This window comes from Choristoneura fumiferana, chromosome 13 (genome assembly GCF_025370935.1).
Source record: "Choristoneura fumiferana chromosome 13, NRCan_CFum_1, whole genome shotgun sequence".
Lineage (NCBI taxonomy): Eukaryota > Metazoa > Arthropoda > Insecta > Lepidoptera > Tortricidae > Choristoneura > Choristoneura fumiferana.
In genome coordinates this window covers 10240601-10261797 of record NC_133484.1, presented here as the reverse complement: position 1 = coordinate 10261797, position 21197 = coordinate 10240601, and the positions used below count along the sequence as shown (strand labels likewise).

At 34.5% G+C, this 21197-nt stretch overlaps 1 protein-coding gene across 3 annotated transcripts in view; it reads left to right on the top strand.

Moving 5' to 3' along the window:
* The window catches only part of Pxd (Peroxidase), a 141826-nt gene extending 120629 nt beyond the window's left edge, over positions 1-21197 (top strand). For all 3 annotated transcript variants that reach the window (XM_074096234.1, XM_074096232.1, XM_074096233.1), the window contains 3 exons: positions 6425-6626; positions 15335-15443; positions 20341-21197. In XM_074096234.1, coding sequence (XP_073952335.1) covers positions 6425-6626; positions 15335-15443; positions 20341-20419 — 390 coding nt within the window. In that variant the 3' untranslated portion in view covers positions 20420-21197. The remainder of the gene's footprint in view (positions 1-6424; positions 6627-15334; positions 15444-20340) is intronic.

Sequence of the window (21197 nt, the reverse complement as noted above, 5' to 3'; positions counted from 1 at the left end):
AACATTTGCATAGCCGTTTTAATTTTTAAAATTTGAGACTTGACAATAATGCAATTTGTATGCGACGTTATTCTCGAGCTAGCGAGCCAGCAATCTTTTTTTAACTTTTTACCCGACTGCCCGAAGGAGGGTTATGTTTTTCGAGCGTATGTATGTATGTAAGTATGTATGTATGTATGTATGTATGTGGGTATGTTTGTCCATTTCTTTGGTCCTCGCTGCAGCCTAAACGGCTGGACGGATTGTAACATATGAGGTATCATTGGATTTTTCATGACTGTCGGAGTGACATAGGGTATATAATATTTCAATATGGCGTCTGCGAAAAAAAATATGACAAAGGATTATTTTTTTTGTATTGTAACAATAAGGGAATCTAATGAAAGCTAATAATTAGCCCATTCTAAATATATATATGGGTTATAATACTTTTAATCTACTATTTTCACAGAAATATCAAAAAAGTATAAAATAAAAAACATTAAATTAAAAAAAAAACAAAAAACCCGACTGCCTTAAAAACTAAAAGGAAGAAAATAAGTCTAGTGGTCTAGAACTCTTATCAAGAAGCTCATTTAAGGTTCAACAGTCGGGACCCATTCAAATCGTAACCAGCTCAAAAAATCTTCGTAATGGGTCCCGACTTTTGAACCTTAAATGAGCTTCTTGATAGAGTTCTAGACCAGTAACCTATTTTCGTCCTTTTAGTTTTTATTTGCTGATCATAAACTAAGCACTTCGCCTTCTGATATGTAAAGAACAATGCCAACTTTTACGGACATTTTTGAGAAAATGTTATTATCAAATTGTACTCCTACCTTGTATCATTAAAATAGTAATAAGTAGGTACGCGGTACTTGCATTAGCGCTACAAGATTTATATTTGAACGAGTGTTTGTGGTTTATCCCATGTTTTATATTATGCCTCAGCAAAAACATGTTACAGTTCACAATGAACCTTGTACATAATGCTTTTATAATACTTTTATACCAATAATGTACATTTGTTGTTGTGATATATTATTGCCGTAGTCTTAAGTTAGCTTTGAAGAGCTTAATAACCCTTTAGGGTCCTTTGGTTTGTACTTCTTACGTCTAGGTCGCTCAGACTTAATAAGATTAATGTAACCAAAAGGGTTTCTATTTTATCGCTCAAAGATTAATGATAATCTAGATCAGTTTCCTCTTTATGAATTTACTATACACTTTAATGAGAAGCTCATTCATTACTACTAAAACACTTTTAAGACAGACTTTTTAAGGTTAGATAAAAAAAAATAGCATGATGCAAGATATTTTCAAGAATGTAGGTAGTATATTTAGTAACTTTGTTTTAGAAACTAGTGTGCTTGTGATATTTTTTGTTAAGTTTTGTTTGATACACCCTTTTTGCTGACGGTTTTACACTGTAGTCAAAAGAATATATAGGAATATACCTACCAAATTTTAAGTCGCAAAGACTGTACATTTTTACTTACCTGTTATATTAGTTACTTGTGAAACTAATATTTATATTAAAAAAAAATATCCAGTGAAGTCTTTCGTAAATAAATTCATATCATAAAGTAGTGAGCGAGCTGCATTGCTTATAGAAGTAACAGATATAATTTTAATCAGAATAAGCGTTTCCGTTTTATTTCCTGTCTTTTTCTGGGCACTCGACCTAGGCTAACTTAGTGATTAATCGTCCAAATAATTGATTAAGTTTGTGTTTTTAATTACGTTTTCTGGGCTATTATTAATCACAGGGCGAGGTGTACAAATAATCTGACAGGTTAAAATATCGTCAAGCCCTTACTGCTGGCTAATTAAAGTAAACACTGAAAATAATGGGCATATGCAATGTGAACTTGCACGCCAAGGATTTTATACACAATGATGTGAGATGTCGTTAGATAGACCTACAATGATATTTCAGGTTCTCAAAAAACATTTTTAGACATAGACATAACTTTATTTCGACATCAAACTTAAAATAATACATAATTTACAGAAAAGAAAAACATTTGATGATGTCGAAAAGAAATTGACTCAGCATTATGCTGCAGTAAGTATGTGCTGCCTACTACAGCGCTGAGCGCTGTTTTTCGGGTTAGAGATTTTTTGTAAAATATTAAGCTTTAATAATAGTTTTGTCTGTCCACGGCTTAAAATATTAAACTTTAAAGTGCATTTTTTTATAGTCAAGTTTCACCATGGGCGTGAAAATCTAAATAAACAAATTAAAAAAGAAATCTATCTCAGTTAGAGGCTTTACAAGTCAATGGGTACCTACTACTCATGTGATAGTCGATCAACACTCTTAATCCCTCTAATATTATAAATGCAAAAGTTTGTAAGTCTGTTTGTTTGTTTGTTTGTTACTTCATCATGTCTGAACCGTTGAACCGATTTAGATTAAATTCGGTATTCAGATATTTTGAGCCCCGGAGAAGGACATAGGACAGTTTTATCCCTGAAAATTGCATAGTTCCCGCGTAATAGTTCGTCAAGTTACCTACACTTTGATACTCAATTGACTTGAATACTTGGCGACACCCATCATTTCTCAGAAACTGGGAACGTCGACATCTCTATTTGAGTATTTTTTAATCGGATAGAGAAATATTTTTTAACCTACTTTCTACCTTTCTACTTTCTACCTTTACAAATAACAAAGTTATGAATGTTTGAAATTCATGATTAGACAGAGAGGACATACTTGCATGTGAGGTCATACGCAAGTAGCGCCATCCTACTTGCTGCATAGAGAAAAGCGTTTGAGAAAGAGACAGGTATGAAGATTTTTCAAAAATCACTTTAAATCCAATTTTCAACCGATTTAAGTTTTACCTTCGCTAAATACTGTCTGTATATCTATATTTTCATAATAATATATCAGGCATGGCAAATTCAAGAGTTGTCAAATATCTTACTGTATTCCTACATTATAATTCCCAAGTTAGCATGAATGATTCTGTTATTCAAGCGTATCGAATGATATTTATTTAGGTATAGACTTGATTATTGTTCGCAGAAAATCATATTTAAATTTTATACGCCAGGAAAGTAAACTCGATTGTTGTTTTCATTCAAATTATTTAAAAGTAACAATTTTTTTTTTCGATGGAATATTTAAGACATAATAATGAAATAACATGATAGAGCATGATACTTATATCGATAGTAACGTTAGAGCACATTTAATTGAACCATTTAAAATCATTATAATATTTGATGAAATTCTCATAATGATCCGATGTTTGTGGAAAAGATAAAGCATTAAGATTGTGCTATTCCACGACTATACATTCTCTGTGCCTCAAACCGTATATTGAATGAAAGAGTACCTTCTGATGAGCGCGAGCACTGCCTAAGCAATGAATTTCTATTCGGGGTCGAAAAAGTCACAGGGGCCCCTACGAAATTCAAAGGTCTATCGTACCGTCACTCTCACTCTCGTATTAGATAATGTAAGCGTCAGCGGGATGGCAAGATACGAAGTTCGAATTTTGCACTTCGTAAGTAGTAGGTATAGGGCCAGCTTTGCGAGAGACGCGTGATATATAGCCACGCGATACGTGTAGGTTCGTCATAGTTCGCTATATCAGTATTGTGGGGAAATTTTGACAGCTGTCGAAGTGTTGCAGGAATATACAAAGAGCTGTATAATTCAATGTAGCTATATCAAAACACAGTATATATTATAAATACGAAAAACTAAAACACCCGAATCCCCATTTCTGGAGCATAATTACGTTTGTATTCGGCAGTCACTGTGAAGTGATTGGGATTCGTTTTTGTTCAATTTGTTTAGCTGTAATTCTTTGAAATTTTGTTCTGTCAAAACGTAACGACTTGTTATGGATTTTGTTTTTTTTTATTAGTTGCTTTTAGCTCATGGAAATGGACCTTTCAGCTTCGCCAAGTAACGTTTAATTCAATAAATTATTTAAAGCGTTGCTTAACCACTAAATTCATCAATGTTTTGTTTCTCGTTTTTGAACGTTTAAGAGTCAAAGCTTCAAAGAAGCTAGCACTTAACTGAATGTAACATAAAACAGCTTATTCCATTTAATTCATCATCATCTCAGCCTATATACGTCCCACTGCTGGGCACAGGCCTCTTCTCAGAACAAGAGGGCTTGGGCCATAGTTCCCACGCGGGCCCAGTGCGGATTGGGAACTTCACACGCACCATTCAATTGCTTCGCAGGTTTGTGCAGGTTTCCTCACGATGTTTTCCTTCACCGCAAAGCTCGTGGTAAATTTCAAATGTAATTCCGCACATGAATTTCGAAAAACTCAGAGGTGCGAGCCGGCGTTTGAACCCACGACCCTCTGTTTGAGAGGTGATAGGTCAAACCACTAGGCCACCACGGCTCTCCAATTAATTATAATTGATGAAATATAAACTGTACAAAATAGATTGTTCCGAAAAGCTGATTAAAGTATTTCTATCTCATCATAGATATCTATGTAGGTACTTAGTCATATGACCAGTGGTAGACTGGTATTACCTTAGATTTAAACATTTTACAATGATTACAAATAAAATGCTATGTTACAATAAAATGTAAAATAAAAACATCGAAAAGGTTAAAATTTCATAACATAGATAATATATTCTGCAATTGCGTATTTTCAAAAACGTAAGCAGTTGGCAATATTGCCCCATGTCAATTTCCTAGGTTAATTACTGGTCTTCTATTAATTGTAGTATTGCCAAAATCTTATAGGATGGGAAAAATGGCATTCCGGACACCTGTTTTAACAAGGAAAGTTGCACAAGTAAAAAGAACAACCTTTAACTCAAAGAAATAACAAGCATTTTTAGGGTTTCTCATCCAAAGGATTCTTACGGGACCCTATTACTATGGTTCCGCTGTCTGTCATGAGGACATTATTATTATCTTTTAAACCGTACACATGAATATTAAAATCAAACAGAGGCTGTATTGTATTACGTGTTCAGTTGACGTCCACGATCGCATTACCATCTTTTTCTACCTTCGTCTTATGCCGTGAGACAGAAAGAAGTACCGAAAACGATTGTGATTCAGTGTGCTAGACAATAAGGCCTCGAGTTCCTCAATGAAGAAAAAAAAAATTTTTCTTCATTGTTCTGAATCCCCTTTAACCGGTCTTTTTTTAAGCGAAATATATTTTTGGGCTTTAGATCACGTTTTACTTAGCTTTCAGATTTATTTATTTTTTAAACATATTATTTATCAAAAGCATAGGTATTATTATGATTAAATTTCGATAATTTTCAGACTCTTTGATGCCAACTTATATTCCGTTCGTTTAGTAACAAAGTAATAGAAAAAAACCGGCCAAGAGCGTGTGGGACACGCCCAGGATAGGGTTCCGTAACCATTAGGAAAAAATCAAGTAATTTTTTTCTAAGGATTTCGTATTGTGTACGGAATCTTCCAAGTTTTAGTAAGTATGTTTCATACCTTAGGTTGCTACTTACTCTTACTTAAACTACTAATAATTCTCAAATACTTTATTTTAATACTTTATTCCCAATACTTTATTTTACCACTTGGTCGGCATGACTGAACTGTATATTCATGCCTAATTACAGCTTTCTAGTACTAACGGTTTCTGAGCTTAGCCGCGGACGGACAGACAGACAGCCAGACGGAAAGACATGGCGAAACTGTATTATATAGATAGATTGATTAGATATAATAATAGATTATTTACTTCTCATTTTAAATTCACTCTTTATACAATCGAATCGCTTAAGCCTATTAAGGGTTTCGTAGTCAACTAAGAAATATATATATTTCCGGGATCTCGAAAACGGCTCCAACGATTTCGATGAAATTTGGTATATGGGGGTTTCAGGGATGATAAATCGATCTAGCTTGATCTCATCTCTGGGAAAAAGCTTTGTATCGAGTTTTAGCCCGAGCAAAGCTCGGTCGCCCAGGTACTAATACCTTTAAACGAGCAATTCTTGTAAATATATATTTCCGGGATTTCGGAAACGGCTCACGATTTCCATATCGATACCAATATGTAGGGGTTTTCGGGGATGAAAAATCGATCTAGCTTGGTCTTATCTCTGGGAAAACGCTTGGTACAGAGTTTTAGCCCGAGCGAAGCTCGGTCACCCAGATATTAATTATAAGCTGATAATGAAGGTTTTCCGACAGGTTAAATATCGCTGGATGGCGGCGTCCGTTTGACGTTTCAGTCTTGCTTGCCATTGGCTCATTTAGTTATATAACCAATGAAAAACATGACGCAAATGTCAATCGGACCTCACGATACTAACGCCATCTAACGATATTTCGTCTCTCCAAAAACCCTCATTACACGTACTAGAAACCCTTCAGAGTTAGTTAATATCTTTCCAAGGTTAATAGTCTTTGTACTTATATACTTGTGTGGGTAAAGTCGTACTAAATCATTGACCATTGTTTTGCAGAACGTGAAAGTCCTCCAGCATTTGTACGCGACCCCCGAGGACGTGGATCTGGTGGTAGCTGGCTCCTTGGAAAATAACGTGCCTGGAGCTCAAGCCGGACCAACCTTCCTATGCATCCTCACCGAGCAGTTCTACCGGACGCGAGTCGCCGACCGTTTCTTCTACGAGAATGGAGCTGACCCCGACACTGCTTTCACACCAGGTAAAACAGTTAAAACAATCTGTATAGAACACTTCATAGTAAACGTTTGAAAACCTGGTACCTACATCTACGAATAAATAATAAGTCACGAAGTATAACTCAGAACAAATTCCACACAAAAAGTGGTCATACCAAAAACCAAAACGACTTATGATTCAAATACGAATCAATTTCCAGGTTGCAAATAGACGTGCTTGTTGATTGGTTAAAATTCAGAAAAAAAGCAGGGATTGATTGGCTCGCGTGATGCAATGTCAGATGCACAAACTACATAAACAACTGGCGTTCAGACGGATTACTTCTAACATGTAACGTTTCAATGACTTGTCATATATTGATAATGACAGCTTTTTTTTTAAACGACTTAAAGGAAAAGGAGGAGGTTATCAAATTCGGTTGTATTTTTTTGGCTGCTACCTCAGAACTCCGTCATTTATGAACCGATTTGAAAAAAATATATTTTTTTCGTTTGTTTAGAAATGCCTCTAATTAAGTCCCATAGGCACAAATCAGGACCTGTTGATTGGATCCTAAGGAAATCGAGGGAACTCTTCAAATATTGTAGGGACACCTATGGTAATTTGGATATTTAGTAGTCGTGCATTTGCTCTTGAACATCATTTGATGAAGTGGAACTAATGATAAAGGCAAGTGAAGACCACAGTTGACCACCGGAGTTAGGTAGTACTCAATAACAAGTATTTCACGGATTCAATTTCAATTATTTTAACACCAGCACCAGGACTCTTGAATAATGCACGTCTCTGCATCGGAAAAGCAATCTTTCGTAAAAGGTGATGAGCAGTTGACATTAAACTATTGTATCTTATATTATTCACACAAAAAATTGTGAAAATATAGAGTACCTATTGTTTGGACGATACAGGAAAAAAGAAAGTATGAAGAGAAGAGGGGTGATTAAACTGTCATTTAATATACTAATAATACTGACCATCTCAAACTGATAATGTATTTGAACATTTTTGAATATAAATCTATACGTTATGCCTATCCAATTTCTTAAAAGTGTAAACAAACCGATTTCATCAAAATTCTTGTATAAACACTCACTGGATCAAATTAATAACACATTTATCTATAATTTGTGTCTTTTAACTAGATGTCTAATAACTTTTTTCACCGAAATTCACTTGATTTCAATATTTATTTTTCATTTGAAAAAATTTTCGTCAAAATCGGACGTTATCTCTTGATTGAAACATGTGTGTAATCTCATAATCTGTAGAAGCATAAACTAGATATGGTGGAAAATTTGTCATTTTAAAAATCGATTAATGCGCGAATAGTTACTGCTTTTAGGTTCTAGGTCTTCACATCATTGTACGTCTGTAGTCGGATAAATGGCGTCTTTGTTTATACTTTTCATAAATTGGATCGAAATACAATATAATTTTACGACTACTTACAAGTGGAAAGTGATTCCTCGACATTTTAATTTTGCATTGTTCCTGCACCACTTCATAACACACGTTGGCATGATAATTTAGAGCTGTTCACAATCTAAAATTCGAAAATTTGACGTGTGCTCACTTGCAAAAAAAAGGTCAGTCAAAATTAAATGACGCGCGTGCGCACTTTAGCGCAGGCACGCTTAGGACACGGTATGCATGCTTATAGCGCAGTTACAATTCCTGACTTATTATTTGTTCGTACCCCTAGTTTTAGTGGACTGCCAATTGTCACAAAATTTAAGAACTAAGTAATTTAAACTTTATAAGAACATCGTAATAAGACACGATAGCTGAGGCCTGGTGGGCATTTATATTTCAAAATTGTACAGATATATTTAAAGTCAAAATTCAATGTAACAGTAAGTCTTGAGTTATTATTTCTTGCATTGATTTTTCTGCCCAAAATTGGTTACAAATACTGTCGGCTGAGTTCTCATAGTTCCTCCAGAAACCGCAGCCCTTCTATTTTGTGAGAAGCTTTAAAACTAATCTGAAAGTTTTTCAAGTCTCGCGTAGTCTGATTCTGATTGTGCCAGACAAAGCGAAATAATCAAGCCCCAACTAGGTCCCTTTTGTATGATTGTGACCTTTACTCGTGCATTCTTACAAAAAACCAGAGTAACAGCTTTTTACACTCTAAGGGAACTTCGTTACCCGAGTTAATCAACGCAGACATCTAAATATATTAGGAATCTAAACAAGACGATCCAACCCTATTAGCAATAACAAGATGTCTACAGACAATCAAGGTGGACTTCTCAGTAAAGTTTAATTGAAGGGATTATCTTCGCTTAGATACTCAGTTTAACCTGTCCTCTCCCAGAGGCACAAATTTGTGCCCAAATTCCTTTGATCCTGTTATCCTGGGAGATGACAGATTAAAGAGATTTATGCAAAAGTTAGGTACTTAATTACACCCTTGAAGTCTCAAATCCGATTTGTTAAAATACTTCCCATTGACACTGATAGAATTAATTCAAATCAAATTATGCTATGGCTTCAAAGTCATTTGAAAGATGTCCCTTTAAACCACCATAATGCACGAGGTCAGTTTAATGTTTATTCATTGAATGGATTTGATAAACAGGACGCTAAAGAGGCGTAACAAGTAAGTCTTTTTCCAGCAGACGGGCACAAAGAGTCTAAGAATGGATGTTTTCGTGAGCTTATCATAAGTTAAGTCATCAGTTATCACAATTAAATTTTTTGACAATTTAGTTCATAGCGCGGAAGTAGGTATTAAACTTAGAAAGTTCTTGAAAGTTTGAATTCCATGCGATGGACAGAATTTCTGTATGGAAATTGGACCGCATAATAAGTTTGTGCTTTTCGTAGGTACAAGTAGATTTATGTCAAAGTTTCTTACGATTACAGAACCATTACAAAGTTAGCTTTTACGATATTTTGCGAGTCTTAAGTTTTCCGGTATCTTTTACCAAGAGACTGTCATGTTTTTTTACACCATAAAATTTTAGAATAAAGCTCAGGCTTGTATGAAAACTCCGAAATATGGCTCTGGCCGGAATATTATAAAGATTCCGAGATTAAGAGGTTTCTGTGCTCAAGGTCTACCTACGAACCTTATCACTAACTCGCACTCTCGCATTTTGCTGATTTTAATACATAATATATCATTTCTGTTTCGAAAATTAGTATACATAACTCCAAAATAATGATTCCAATATATGAAGCAGATTATACCTAGTTACGTTTTAATATCACAAACAACACAATCTCGCAATTTTTTTATAATAATATGCTAATTTGATTTTATTATGAAGAGAAAATGATTTATTTAAGAATATAAACTTATAGAAAATACATACATATTATTATACCTAAGAGCTAAATACTACTAAATAATAAATGTACTAGCTAACCTAAATAATATTTTTATATTATAAAAAAAAACCGCGTAGAATCGTTCCTGGCGCAAAGGTGCCCAACACGCTTGCCGATAGAACGGCGATATAGACTTTGCATCAAGAACGACTCGGAGCGAGAGTCTAATCCCTGGTCATTATTAAGTAGTTTCGGTTTACGATGAAACATTTTTTTACTTAAAACTTGAAATCTAAGCAAGTACTTTCGTATGAAAATAATTAATCTTACTAAAGATATTATTTGTCTAATTTTAAGCTCATTGTAAGTGAACATTGTTCTTTATGAATAATAAAGTCTTTAAACCTATATAACCCGAACTCACTAAGAAAACAAAACCGACACAAATACTTCCTGGAATGGTTTTGAGCACCTTTACAGAAATAATATTGACTTTATCTCGGGTATTATTATTAGAGTTAAAGTCAACCACTAAGTCGGGGCTTACTGACAGTTGGTTTACGACTCACTAGCCAATGTACAAGGCGCGGCACCTTTGCAACCGCGCTTTGATAGCGTTTTCGCTTGCGTCTATAAATTGAAGCTAATATCATACAGGTACTCGTACATACACACAAAAATAAAAATTTAAGGAACTTCAATATTTTCACTTCTCATGCTCGTAAATTTCATATTTATCTAGGCGACATAAAACTATTTTTTATGCTCTAGTGCAAAAAAATAATCTTTTTCGGAGATCAAGGCAACCAGGTGTCGACAGCCACAAACAAAAAAGTTTCTTTATATTTCTTATATAATTTTTAAATTATATAAAACTAAAATTCAATCAGATCGATCAAAATAAATCAATCAAACTAAAAATTAATAACTACATAGCAATGCATAAAAAATAAAAGGTACTTACTTCGTAAGTGAACAATTATTGTTTCCACTGTTGCTCATTTCATCTCCTCTAAAAGTGTTAAACTTTAGAATTAAAATTAAACCCATTTTCCCCTCGATGTGTCTATCCACCCTAGCCGTATGGGCTCGGGTCGCTGTAGTTTGAACGTTCTGGGTAAAATGGCTCGTTTTTTGCTCTTGTTGCACAATCTACTATTTATTTTTCACTTACTTTTACGCTGCAAAAGTAGCAGAGACGTAGTACAGTGATATGGGTCTTCTCAGGGGGCTACTGCACTACTAAGAAAAAGCATATTTGGCACGGCCCTGTCATCTATAATGTGATTCCGAAAGATATAAGGGACAGTGACAAAAGTGGATTCAAACAAAAATATTTTTCACTACTCATGCGCGTCAAGTTCGTGTTTATGCTGAATCTAGGCGACATAAAATGACTTTTTTGCTCTAGTGCATAAAATAAAATCTTCGACTAAACAGCCACAAACAAAGAAGTTTCTACATATATTTTTGAATAATTTTTAATTTATATAAAACTAAAAATCAATCAAATCAATCAAAATAGACGAATAAAACTAAAAATGTATAATTATAATGATGCATGGACTATAAAAGGTACCTTTACAGTAAGTGAACAATTATTTGCACTGTTGATATATTTCATTTCTTCGCCATCGAAGTGAAAAGCAGAGTGTAAAACTCGAGCTATAAACCATTTTCCAAAATGGCATTTTCCGAGTCATTTTGTAAAATGGCTTGTTTTATGGTCTTGTTGTACAATCTACATATACTGCTCGTAGGGAAACGCTAATATTCAGTTAATGACTTTTTAAATGATAATTGTTAATAAATGTAATAATGCATGTTTTAATTTTAATTTTAAATCTTAAATTTTGATTTTAATTTGATTTTCTTTTGGATTTAAATTTTAAGGAATTATTATTATTTTTATGGAATGTACATTAATATACTGCTTTTCACATTTTATTAGGTTTTTGTTTTTTAGTAGACTCAAGTACAGTATGGTATGGATTTTTTTATTTCATTTTTATTAGCACTTACTGCAATAAACAATTTGTACGCTGCAAGGTAAAACATGTATGTATAACTTATTTTCTCTTTATGTGTACCAGCTGATGAATTTAACTATTACTCATATATGAGCAAATATTCAATATTTATCTTATCTTCATTTTTATCTAATCTTATAAGTAACACCTGAATCATTCAATTAATAATAATATAAAGATTTGACAAACAATCCCCCTATGAGTAAATGTATCCCAAATTCAAAATACGACACAATAATGTCGAAATCTTTAACAATTCGGTCGTGTTGCAACTTACAGCGAACGACATTACTAATAGACTGAAAATATCCCGACGCGTTTTTCGTATTGATTCGCGGAGATAGTAACGCGGCTTCTAGTTTATTACATAGCCTGAGGGACCACGGAAGGTCCAAACTCATAGTATTACATTAAAGGATTGAATCGGGTTGATGTCTATTTTGCGGTTGCTTGACAAAGAACCCGCCTAGATACAATCCCAGCCCCAACGAGTCTGTAACCCCTTGAGCTTGAAATCAATTTGTCTTTATTATTATTGCTTTTATTAATGAAGACTTAACAAGAAAATGAACGTTTATTTTAATTAATGAACAGCACCCGTGCTAAGGATTTCGCAGAAGATCAGAATTAACATACCAATTAAAGAGGTTAAGTAGGCGCAAACTTGTAAACCACTCGACTATATGGTAAAATAATATAATAATTATAGCTGAGGAAACTGAAACTTGTCATAGTAAATTTCACGATGATTCTTTATGTACGAAATATTCCATCCTGTATGTGATTCAATTAATTGTGCCTTTTGTAAGGTTTCTGAGATTAATTGGTTCGTATTTTTCGGCAAGGGAAGTTTCTATCAATTTCGCTTTGATAGAATACAACAAAAACTTATTCGATCATGCGTCAAGAAGAGGCACTGCTAACTTACAGACTAACTTATCTTTTAGAGTATAAGGGTTATTTTTGTTTACTATAAAATCAAACTGTCCAGCACAAAAGGGAACGTTGTCAAGCATTAATATTTCTTTGTTCCATAAAATTATTTTACATCAATTTAAAAGCAATGTATATAGCACTTTCTAACACTCAACACTAGTCTTTGTATAAAGCTGTTGTATTATTAAGACTTAAGTATTCGTAGACGACTCAGGACATACAAAGTAAAAGTCGAGTTATATTATATAGTAATAATTAAAATAGGATGTTCAAGACCGTGGCAGGATAAGAGACTATTCCGTGCCCTTATGTTTTTTTGGCTTGAATTTTTTTATCATGATCTGTCATTTTATTTGTAATTGCTATTCTGAACTTCACCATTCACTGCATCCTTTTTAAAAAAATCTGAAAAATATTTACTCCATGTGATACTTTATTCACGCTAATTTAACCATCTGTTTAAATATTTTTAATTAATTTTAAAACATTTTGTTCTTATATTATTTTCTACCAGCAAACTTCAAAACGATCTTACCTTCCATTATTTTGCTGTGATTTATTTAACACTCTTCTAGTGATGGTAGGTAAATCATTTCGAATCTATGAAAAAGACTCGAGTTTCAATTGAAATAATCAACCTCATCGGCATTTTCATTTAAATATATTTAACAATTACTTAACAATTAAATAAATCATATTATTAAATAACATTTAATAAGCAAAAAGTTCAATTGTTAAAGGTTGAGTTAGTTGTTTTCGTTGCATTAAGTTTAATGCCACCGTGGTGATTCGCTCATTTCGTTGAATAATTTCACATTGCTTCGTCTGTGATCTTATTACTTTCATTGATCTGTCTAGAATTCTTTCCAATTAAAAGTTATATCTTGTCACAGGTCAAAATGTCTTTAAATTAAAACACTTGAATTCCGGTCGACTAATTACGAAAACAGCTCTGACATCGTTCGCAGTCTGTTTTTCATTAGACTTACAAAATGAGTTAGCAGCGTTCGATATAGATGTAAATTCATTGGAGTTGTGGCACAGCGAAAGCTAAACATAGCAGCAACCACACTTTTATTGAAAACTGCTTAGATGAGAAATAATACATATTTTCAAAATAATAATTGCAATAACGCAAATAATGTCATGACTGATACATATGTGTGAGTAAGAACTTACTAGGATGACAGCCCCAATCATGACATGTTAACACAGAGAACGACACAGTAACCCAGTAATGGGCAACAAGGATTCAATGCCTTATAGTGTAGCTCACCATTTAGTTGCGAGTATGATACTCAATTCAATTCAATTTATTTCAAATAACAATGTACATTGTGTTTGCAGTTACAATACATGTCCAAATTACATAAAAAAATCAGTTTGTTCGTCTTAAAAACGTAGGGTTCGTTTCTTAAAAGAATTGTAAAAAGAAAAATTGATTATCGGTTCTTGCCCATGACTGGTGCTATCACCAAACCCAAGTGATAATTTGTTAAATTGAAAATACAAACTGAAATATAGATGCACAGAAAAAACAGAAAAATAAGACCATCACTGGGAATCGAACCCAGGTCCTCGGTAATCCGTACCGCGTGCTATACCGCTACACCACTGATGGTCAACGGTACCGACACGAATTTTCCCCTATGTACCTCATATCTCAGCTTGTTTGTTTCTTACTTAGTCACTTAAGCAGTGACGCTAGCGACATCTATGCCGTAGCCCTCATCGAGAAACTTTTTTTCGGCACTCCATTGGAACTAACCGCTCACCCGGACAAGAGATATCGTTACTAAGCAATCAAATTAAGATTGGTTTTTTGGAATCTTTTTGTATTTTTTATTTCGATTCCAAATTTTTTCTTTTTTTTTTGTAATAGTAAAAATTTGGAATTGAAATAAAAAATTACAAAAAGATTCCAAAAAACCAATCTTGATAATTTGTTAGTTTAAAATAATTTGTAAACAAGACTCACGCCCACGTCACTGCATAAACGCAGAATGCAGTTTGTTCTAGTGATTCTATATTGGCCCATCTATTTTTGCATTTAATACCTTCACTATGCTGTTCAGCGCTGCAGTTCTCTGCCGATTGATGAATGAAAACAACCATTGATATGAGATTTCTCTAACATTTCAAATGTGCTACATATTAGCGGAAATCCCAAAAGAATACTGAAATCATTACAGTATAATACAGTAATGAAGCGACACGAAAGAAATAATTTCATTCGTAGGGCGTTTTAGACCGCTGCGTGTACTGTACGTGATCCAAAGGCTGCATTTGTAAAAGAACTGACAGTAAATGAGGATTATCTAGTGACCGATTGTATGCTGAAATGTACCACAGGTCACAGGCGCGCAAACTGACGTGCTACAAGCAATGCGCGTCATTTTGGCAGTAGCGTGCTGTGTTGGGTTTAAAAAAAAACTTTACATACAGCTTATACACTGTGTATAATATTAAAATGATATTTTTCTCACAGATCAACTGGAGGCCATTCGTCGCGGAGCTTCGATGGCACGAGTGCTTTGCGACAATGCTGACGGGATTCATATCATGCAACCCAAGGCCTTTGAGCAAATCAAGAGCGGGTAAGTTTCTCTGGCTTGTATTCGTAGTTTCAAACCTGCATAACCAGCACAAGTGACAGGGAACAGTTTAGTTTTATTTAGCCGTGGCGAGGCGACATAACAACTCGATTCCCACCGGGCTATATTACCAGGTGTGTTGGACAGTCGATTTATTCGATCAGTCTGGAAACTCTGTGGAACCGCATTAAGCTAAGCATTAAACTAGTATTCTGTTTGCGAATCCTAGTGAAATCAGGTCGTCTTGTCAACTCCAGTAGTGGGTCACGATAAATTGATAAAACTTTGAAAAGCTTTGTCTTGCTTTAAAAAGAATTACTCGTGGTTTATACAATACTAAGCGCATTTTTCAGCACGACTCCTATATAAAAAGTAAAAGTAAGAAACTATAATTTGGTCTAGCAAAATCAAATTGATTTGCCATTAAATCTTTCGACCTTAAAATAATACCAACAATTTGAAATAAACTGAATGCGTAATACAATTTAACGTTTAATGTAGCAGCTTAAACTTTATGGTGGAATAAAAAATCTATGTGAAGTACAAAAATACGGTAAACCTTTACTGTTTACGATGGTATTCGTTTGAAGCATAATGCAGAGATTGATAAATATTACAAGGTATAGGTACAGAAAAAATTAAAATTAAAAGGTTTTAAAGCTTTTATTTATCAACGCACAACTGTTTACCTAGTACCAGGGTAAAACGCGTAGGAGTTTTTTAATACTTTATTGTAAACTAGCTTTTGCCCGCGACTTCGTCTGCGTAGATTTTTATATTTACACAATACTCGATAGGAATGAAGTTAATGTCCCTCATTGGCCGTTTCGTGGAATTTTCAAACTACAGCTAAACAATCAACTGAAAAATCTGATCATGATCAATAAGTTTCACATCTAAATTGCTCAAGAAATAAGATTTTTATTTTTCGCTTACTATTTTCCTACATCGAGTGATCCCAAAGATTGGATTGCATCGCAACCCAGCCTCGCGCTGGCTTGCCGTTTCAGCTGAAAGCGAAGCGGCCTGCCTGGCTAAAGCGCCACTGAGTCTCCCATCGCGGTCTTCCTCAGATTCCTGAGACCATGCCGTGCCCCTGGTAGTCCTAATGCGCTGCGAGACTTTCGCAAAAGATTCGTTTTTTTCGGGAAGGCATGGTAACGCCTAAAAAATGCGAGTCCCAATTCCGAAATCGTTTGAAATTTCGTTTGAAAGAAAGAGAAAAATGTTTTTTTTTAAGTACTCACCTTCGTGACAATTATTAAGTGCTTAAAAGAGGCAATACGTATGAATATGGATGTTTCATAGTTCCCCATAAGATGGCACTGTGAAATGTGTGTCAATTAATTTATTGTCGTTTAAATTTGTTATATTATTTAATCAATTACCTAAATTTCTTGATATCCGTACTCCTTCTTTTAAACTTAGTCAATTTGGCTAAATCAGCGCCATCTGTTTGTGTAGCAGGGTACTCGATAGTCGTACAACACTTGAAAATAAGTCTGCACCTCCTTCCTAAGTAGCGTCATAAGATTCAGGTGCAAACCTACCGCTACTGCTACCGCCCCCCCCCCCTCTTTTAGGGGTAGGATTTGTAAAGTCTATATAACCTGAACCGGGGATTTTCTCGCCAGATTAGTAAAGCTTGCATGAAAATCCGTTCAGCCGTTTTCACGTGATGCGTGGTCAAATAAACAGATAAACGACAAAAATTCTAAAAACTTTTGGAACGTGTTCTGTTATCGATTCTAAGTATCCCCAGCCAACTTTTTTTCGAATATCTTCCATGTACAGACTTTCGACCCTCTTCAGCTTTATTATATGTATAGATCAAGTTATGTTTTACTTCCGTTCATTTACAAACAATCTAAATAAAAACTAAGTAAGTCATTAATTACCCACACTAAACACTTTTTTTATGGACGCATTGAATGGTTTATACCTAGTGCCATCCACGAAGACGCGTGCAGATTTTGTCGAAATTAGACATTAATGCCACCACGGCACGCGTCATCGTGAATGACTCTACCTATACAAATAGCTATCGTAATTTTTTTACAAACCCCTTTATGATAAACTTTCTATAAGTAACGATGTTAGTAGTTCGAAACGAACATAACTAAGTTGGTCACAGTTACATTGTCATTGAAAGCACAAATACAATATTTTTATAGAGATTTCCAGTTGTACTACTTTTATTGAGCCCTCTAGGATTTAGGACATGTAATCACGGCTGCCATTCAATAAAATTTGTTTCGTTGTAGTGTAGACACGTCTTATCGACACGTAAAGCCGCTGCTGAATATGATATCCAGAAAAACTAGTTGCACCTTTAAAATGAAACTGAAACAATTTTATATATTCACATTTCCCAAATAAACTTTTAATAAAACACAATCCGGTTGAATTTTAAAATGAGAAAATTTCGAATTATTTCAGTTTAATTTTAAAGGTGCGTTGTATGGATTCAGATGTATAGCTTTAGATTTTATTACAAAATATTTCAGAGAAATTCCATGCTATTTTCAAGTAGTACTTAGTTTACTAAATAATCAGTACTTTCTTCTTGTCTCTTGAAATCTCAGTCATTAATCAGAAGGTAAAATATTTTTCATACTAGGTACGCTTAAAGTAAAAAGCTACAAAATATTAAGAGAAAAGTTTTTTTCTAGCATTTAAATTTAATCCCACTCGGGAAATTTGATATATTTTTTATTTAACATGCGCTTTTATCTTTCGTACAAAATAGCTGGAATAACCCAGTAAATTAATCCCCAAATTTATTTGAGCGTATCCTATTACCATCATATTATTATGCTACGATCCCAATCTAACTTACTTAAATCGAGTTGTGTAAGTTAAATTATTCGTTTGCTTTTTAGGTCTCGGATTAAGCAAGGATCGGAATAGTCCGGAACAACAATTGTCCGTTTATTACCAATTTACGGAGGCGACGAGCCCTCAGAGTTTTCCCTTTGTAATCCTTCAGGTATCCCAGTTTGCTTTTCAACTTCCTCCATCACTTAATAAAGGTGGAAGTTCAAACGCAAACTCGAATGAAAGTGGGAAAACTAAACTGAATAGTTCAGTTACCTACGGTTGTACATAAAGCATTGCGTGTCCTTGGAAATTAGAGTCTGAACGATGGTGGATGTCTTTGCCTTTTCTTACTTTGAACTAGTTGTTAGATAAGAAATATAAGAGTATTCTGCATGACTAATTGATGCTGGGATTTTTTCTGGTTAAATATTATACCTATACTTTGCAAAAATGTCTGGTAGAAAGTTGATCTTGTTTAGGATTGCCATACGTTCCGGTAAATCGGCACATGTCCTAGTTTGAAGTGTACTCCCACGGCTACATCTTCACGCTACGGCGTCGTTAACGTGAAATGCGTTGGTTTAAATTGTCCTTGTTGACGCCCCCGTTTTTATGGCAACCCTAATTGGTTAGATCTCATCTCTGGGAAAATTAGTTTTTCCGATTTTATAAACATCGAGCAAAACTCGTTTGCCCTGTTGCATGAATGATAATTTGCCATGCAGCTGAATTAGTTATTGTATATTGTTGTTATTGATTTCTACCTAATCTATCTCATGGTATCAAAAAAAGATCTTCAGTTATTTTCAATTTAACCCTCATCTACGTCGGGGTCGTCACAATTAAATAAGAGGCCATGCCGTTTAGGCCGTTTTATATCTCGCATTGCGTGGCCCACAGCTGGGTCCCTGTTTTTCTGCTCATTACTATCTGAAACGATCTACGGTTACCAGAATTTATTAAGGTCGTCCAACCGTTTTCCTTTTTTGATGCCGATATTCTCCTGCTTACAGTGCAAAAATTGTGTCGCTAGTGATGAATAGGTATTTGTAAAATTCGCAAAGTTATGCGAGGTGCCTTTTATGTCTAGTGAAAGATCAAGAATTTCAGCACACGGTATCCAAGTAATAAATAGGTTTCACGTCAAATAAGGCGAATAGTGATACAGGGCAGCCGCTCTTATAAACGTATTGAAACAGTTCTATCTATTGCGAGGTTCCAAATAAATGCTCCAACTTTTGTTTGGAAAGGGAAGAATTATTTATAGCTAATCCTACAATGGGGCAAGATAAACCGCGAACCAACTACTGCCACATCATAATAAAGCGCTTAAAGATAAAAGAAATGCAATACATTTTTCATTTATCTGGCGTTTCTCTCAAAGGGTATCGCTCGGACAGCAAATTTAAAAAGCTGCGTCACGTTTTTTTCTTAAAAGACGCAAAGAAGGCTCATATCAAAACTAGCAAATTCAGAATTAAGGTAAATGTCCCACTGCTCGATATGTTAGTCTATTAGATGATATCCTGCTGCTACCTCTATATGTTATTAATGACATAAAATTTAAGATGGCCGCTACTACTAACACAATGACCAGCAGTCAGACTTTTACCTAAATCTAGACAATAGAATATGTCGTTGCCTTACTACCTTTTCTTATGTTTGGACACGCGTGCGAAGAAATACTAATAAATAAAATACCAGTACAATATGAAGTAATACTTACCAGTAATTAACATATTGTATCGTAATTAGCTTTTGCCCGCGGCTTCGCCCGCGTGGAATTCGGTTATCGCGCGCTGTTCCCTCGGGAACTGTGCATTTTTCCAGGATAAAAAGTAGCCTATGTCACTCTCTGGCCCATAAACTATCTCTATGCCAAAAATCACGTCGATCCGTCACTCCGTTTCAACGTGAAAGACGGACAAACATACAAACACACACACTTTCGCATTTATAATATTGGTATGAATTTCTATTTCATTCTCGTTTATTCGAATTGCTAGGACAAATAAAACTTTTCTGTTTCCCAAATTAATTGGCGAGGAATTCATTAATTTCCCATCTGTTTTCTCCCTAGGAACCACCTAGTGCCATGTGAACACTTGCCAGCTGTGGATCTCTCCCCATGGAAAGACGCAACAGGAACTTTCAAATAAGAGAACAGTACCGACCAGTTATTAAGAAACAGTATTTTGTATTTCCATACTTTCTAACTCCTTCTAATAACGAGTTACCATATGGTTGTGAGTTTAAAGATTTTAGTGAAGGTTGATTTGTTTTTTTTTTCTTATTTTACTGTATAATAAACAAACGCTGAGAGATTATTGTAATATATTTAACATAACAACCTATTTTTTATTAGACTAAGTACACGGAGGTGGATAAATTATAAAATATTTTCGCAGTAAATTGGTACACGCTTTGTAACATATTTGGGTCACCTTTCGATCGCTACAAAAGTTTCAACTGTCATCTTCTCCCCGTTCAAATTTACACCAAACATTTCTAAGGCTCAAATACTTATCAGTTCTTATAGATACTTAATAATAATGTTTGACCCTTAGACGTTTAGTAGCATTGTAATTATGCTTCTGCTATGCTATTTCGGTGGGCATCGAAGCAGTTGGAAATCCATTACAGAGACGCGCTTCCTCCCACCGAATATGCAACCTGTGTTCGACATTTAAAATAGAGTACGAGCCATTTTATATTGTTCTATTTATTGGTGTAAATGGTTATCGTGTACTTGTGTGTGAATTGTGCGCGTCAGAGCTAGATGATTTAACCTGAATTCATGTTTTGTAAATACAAAAATTTTCATGTAAAATGTACATTGTCGTATTTATAAAATAATGTCTGTAAGTTTATGTTGGTTGTAATGATAATGTTTAGTTACCAGGTGACCAAACCGATTTAATTAAGATTATTTTGTAA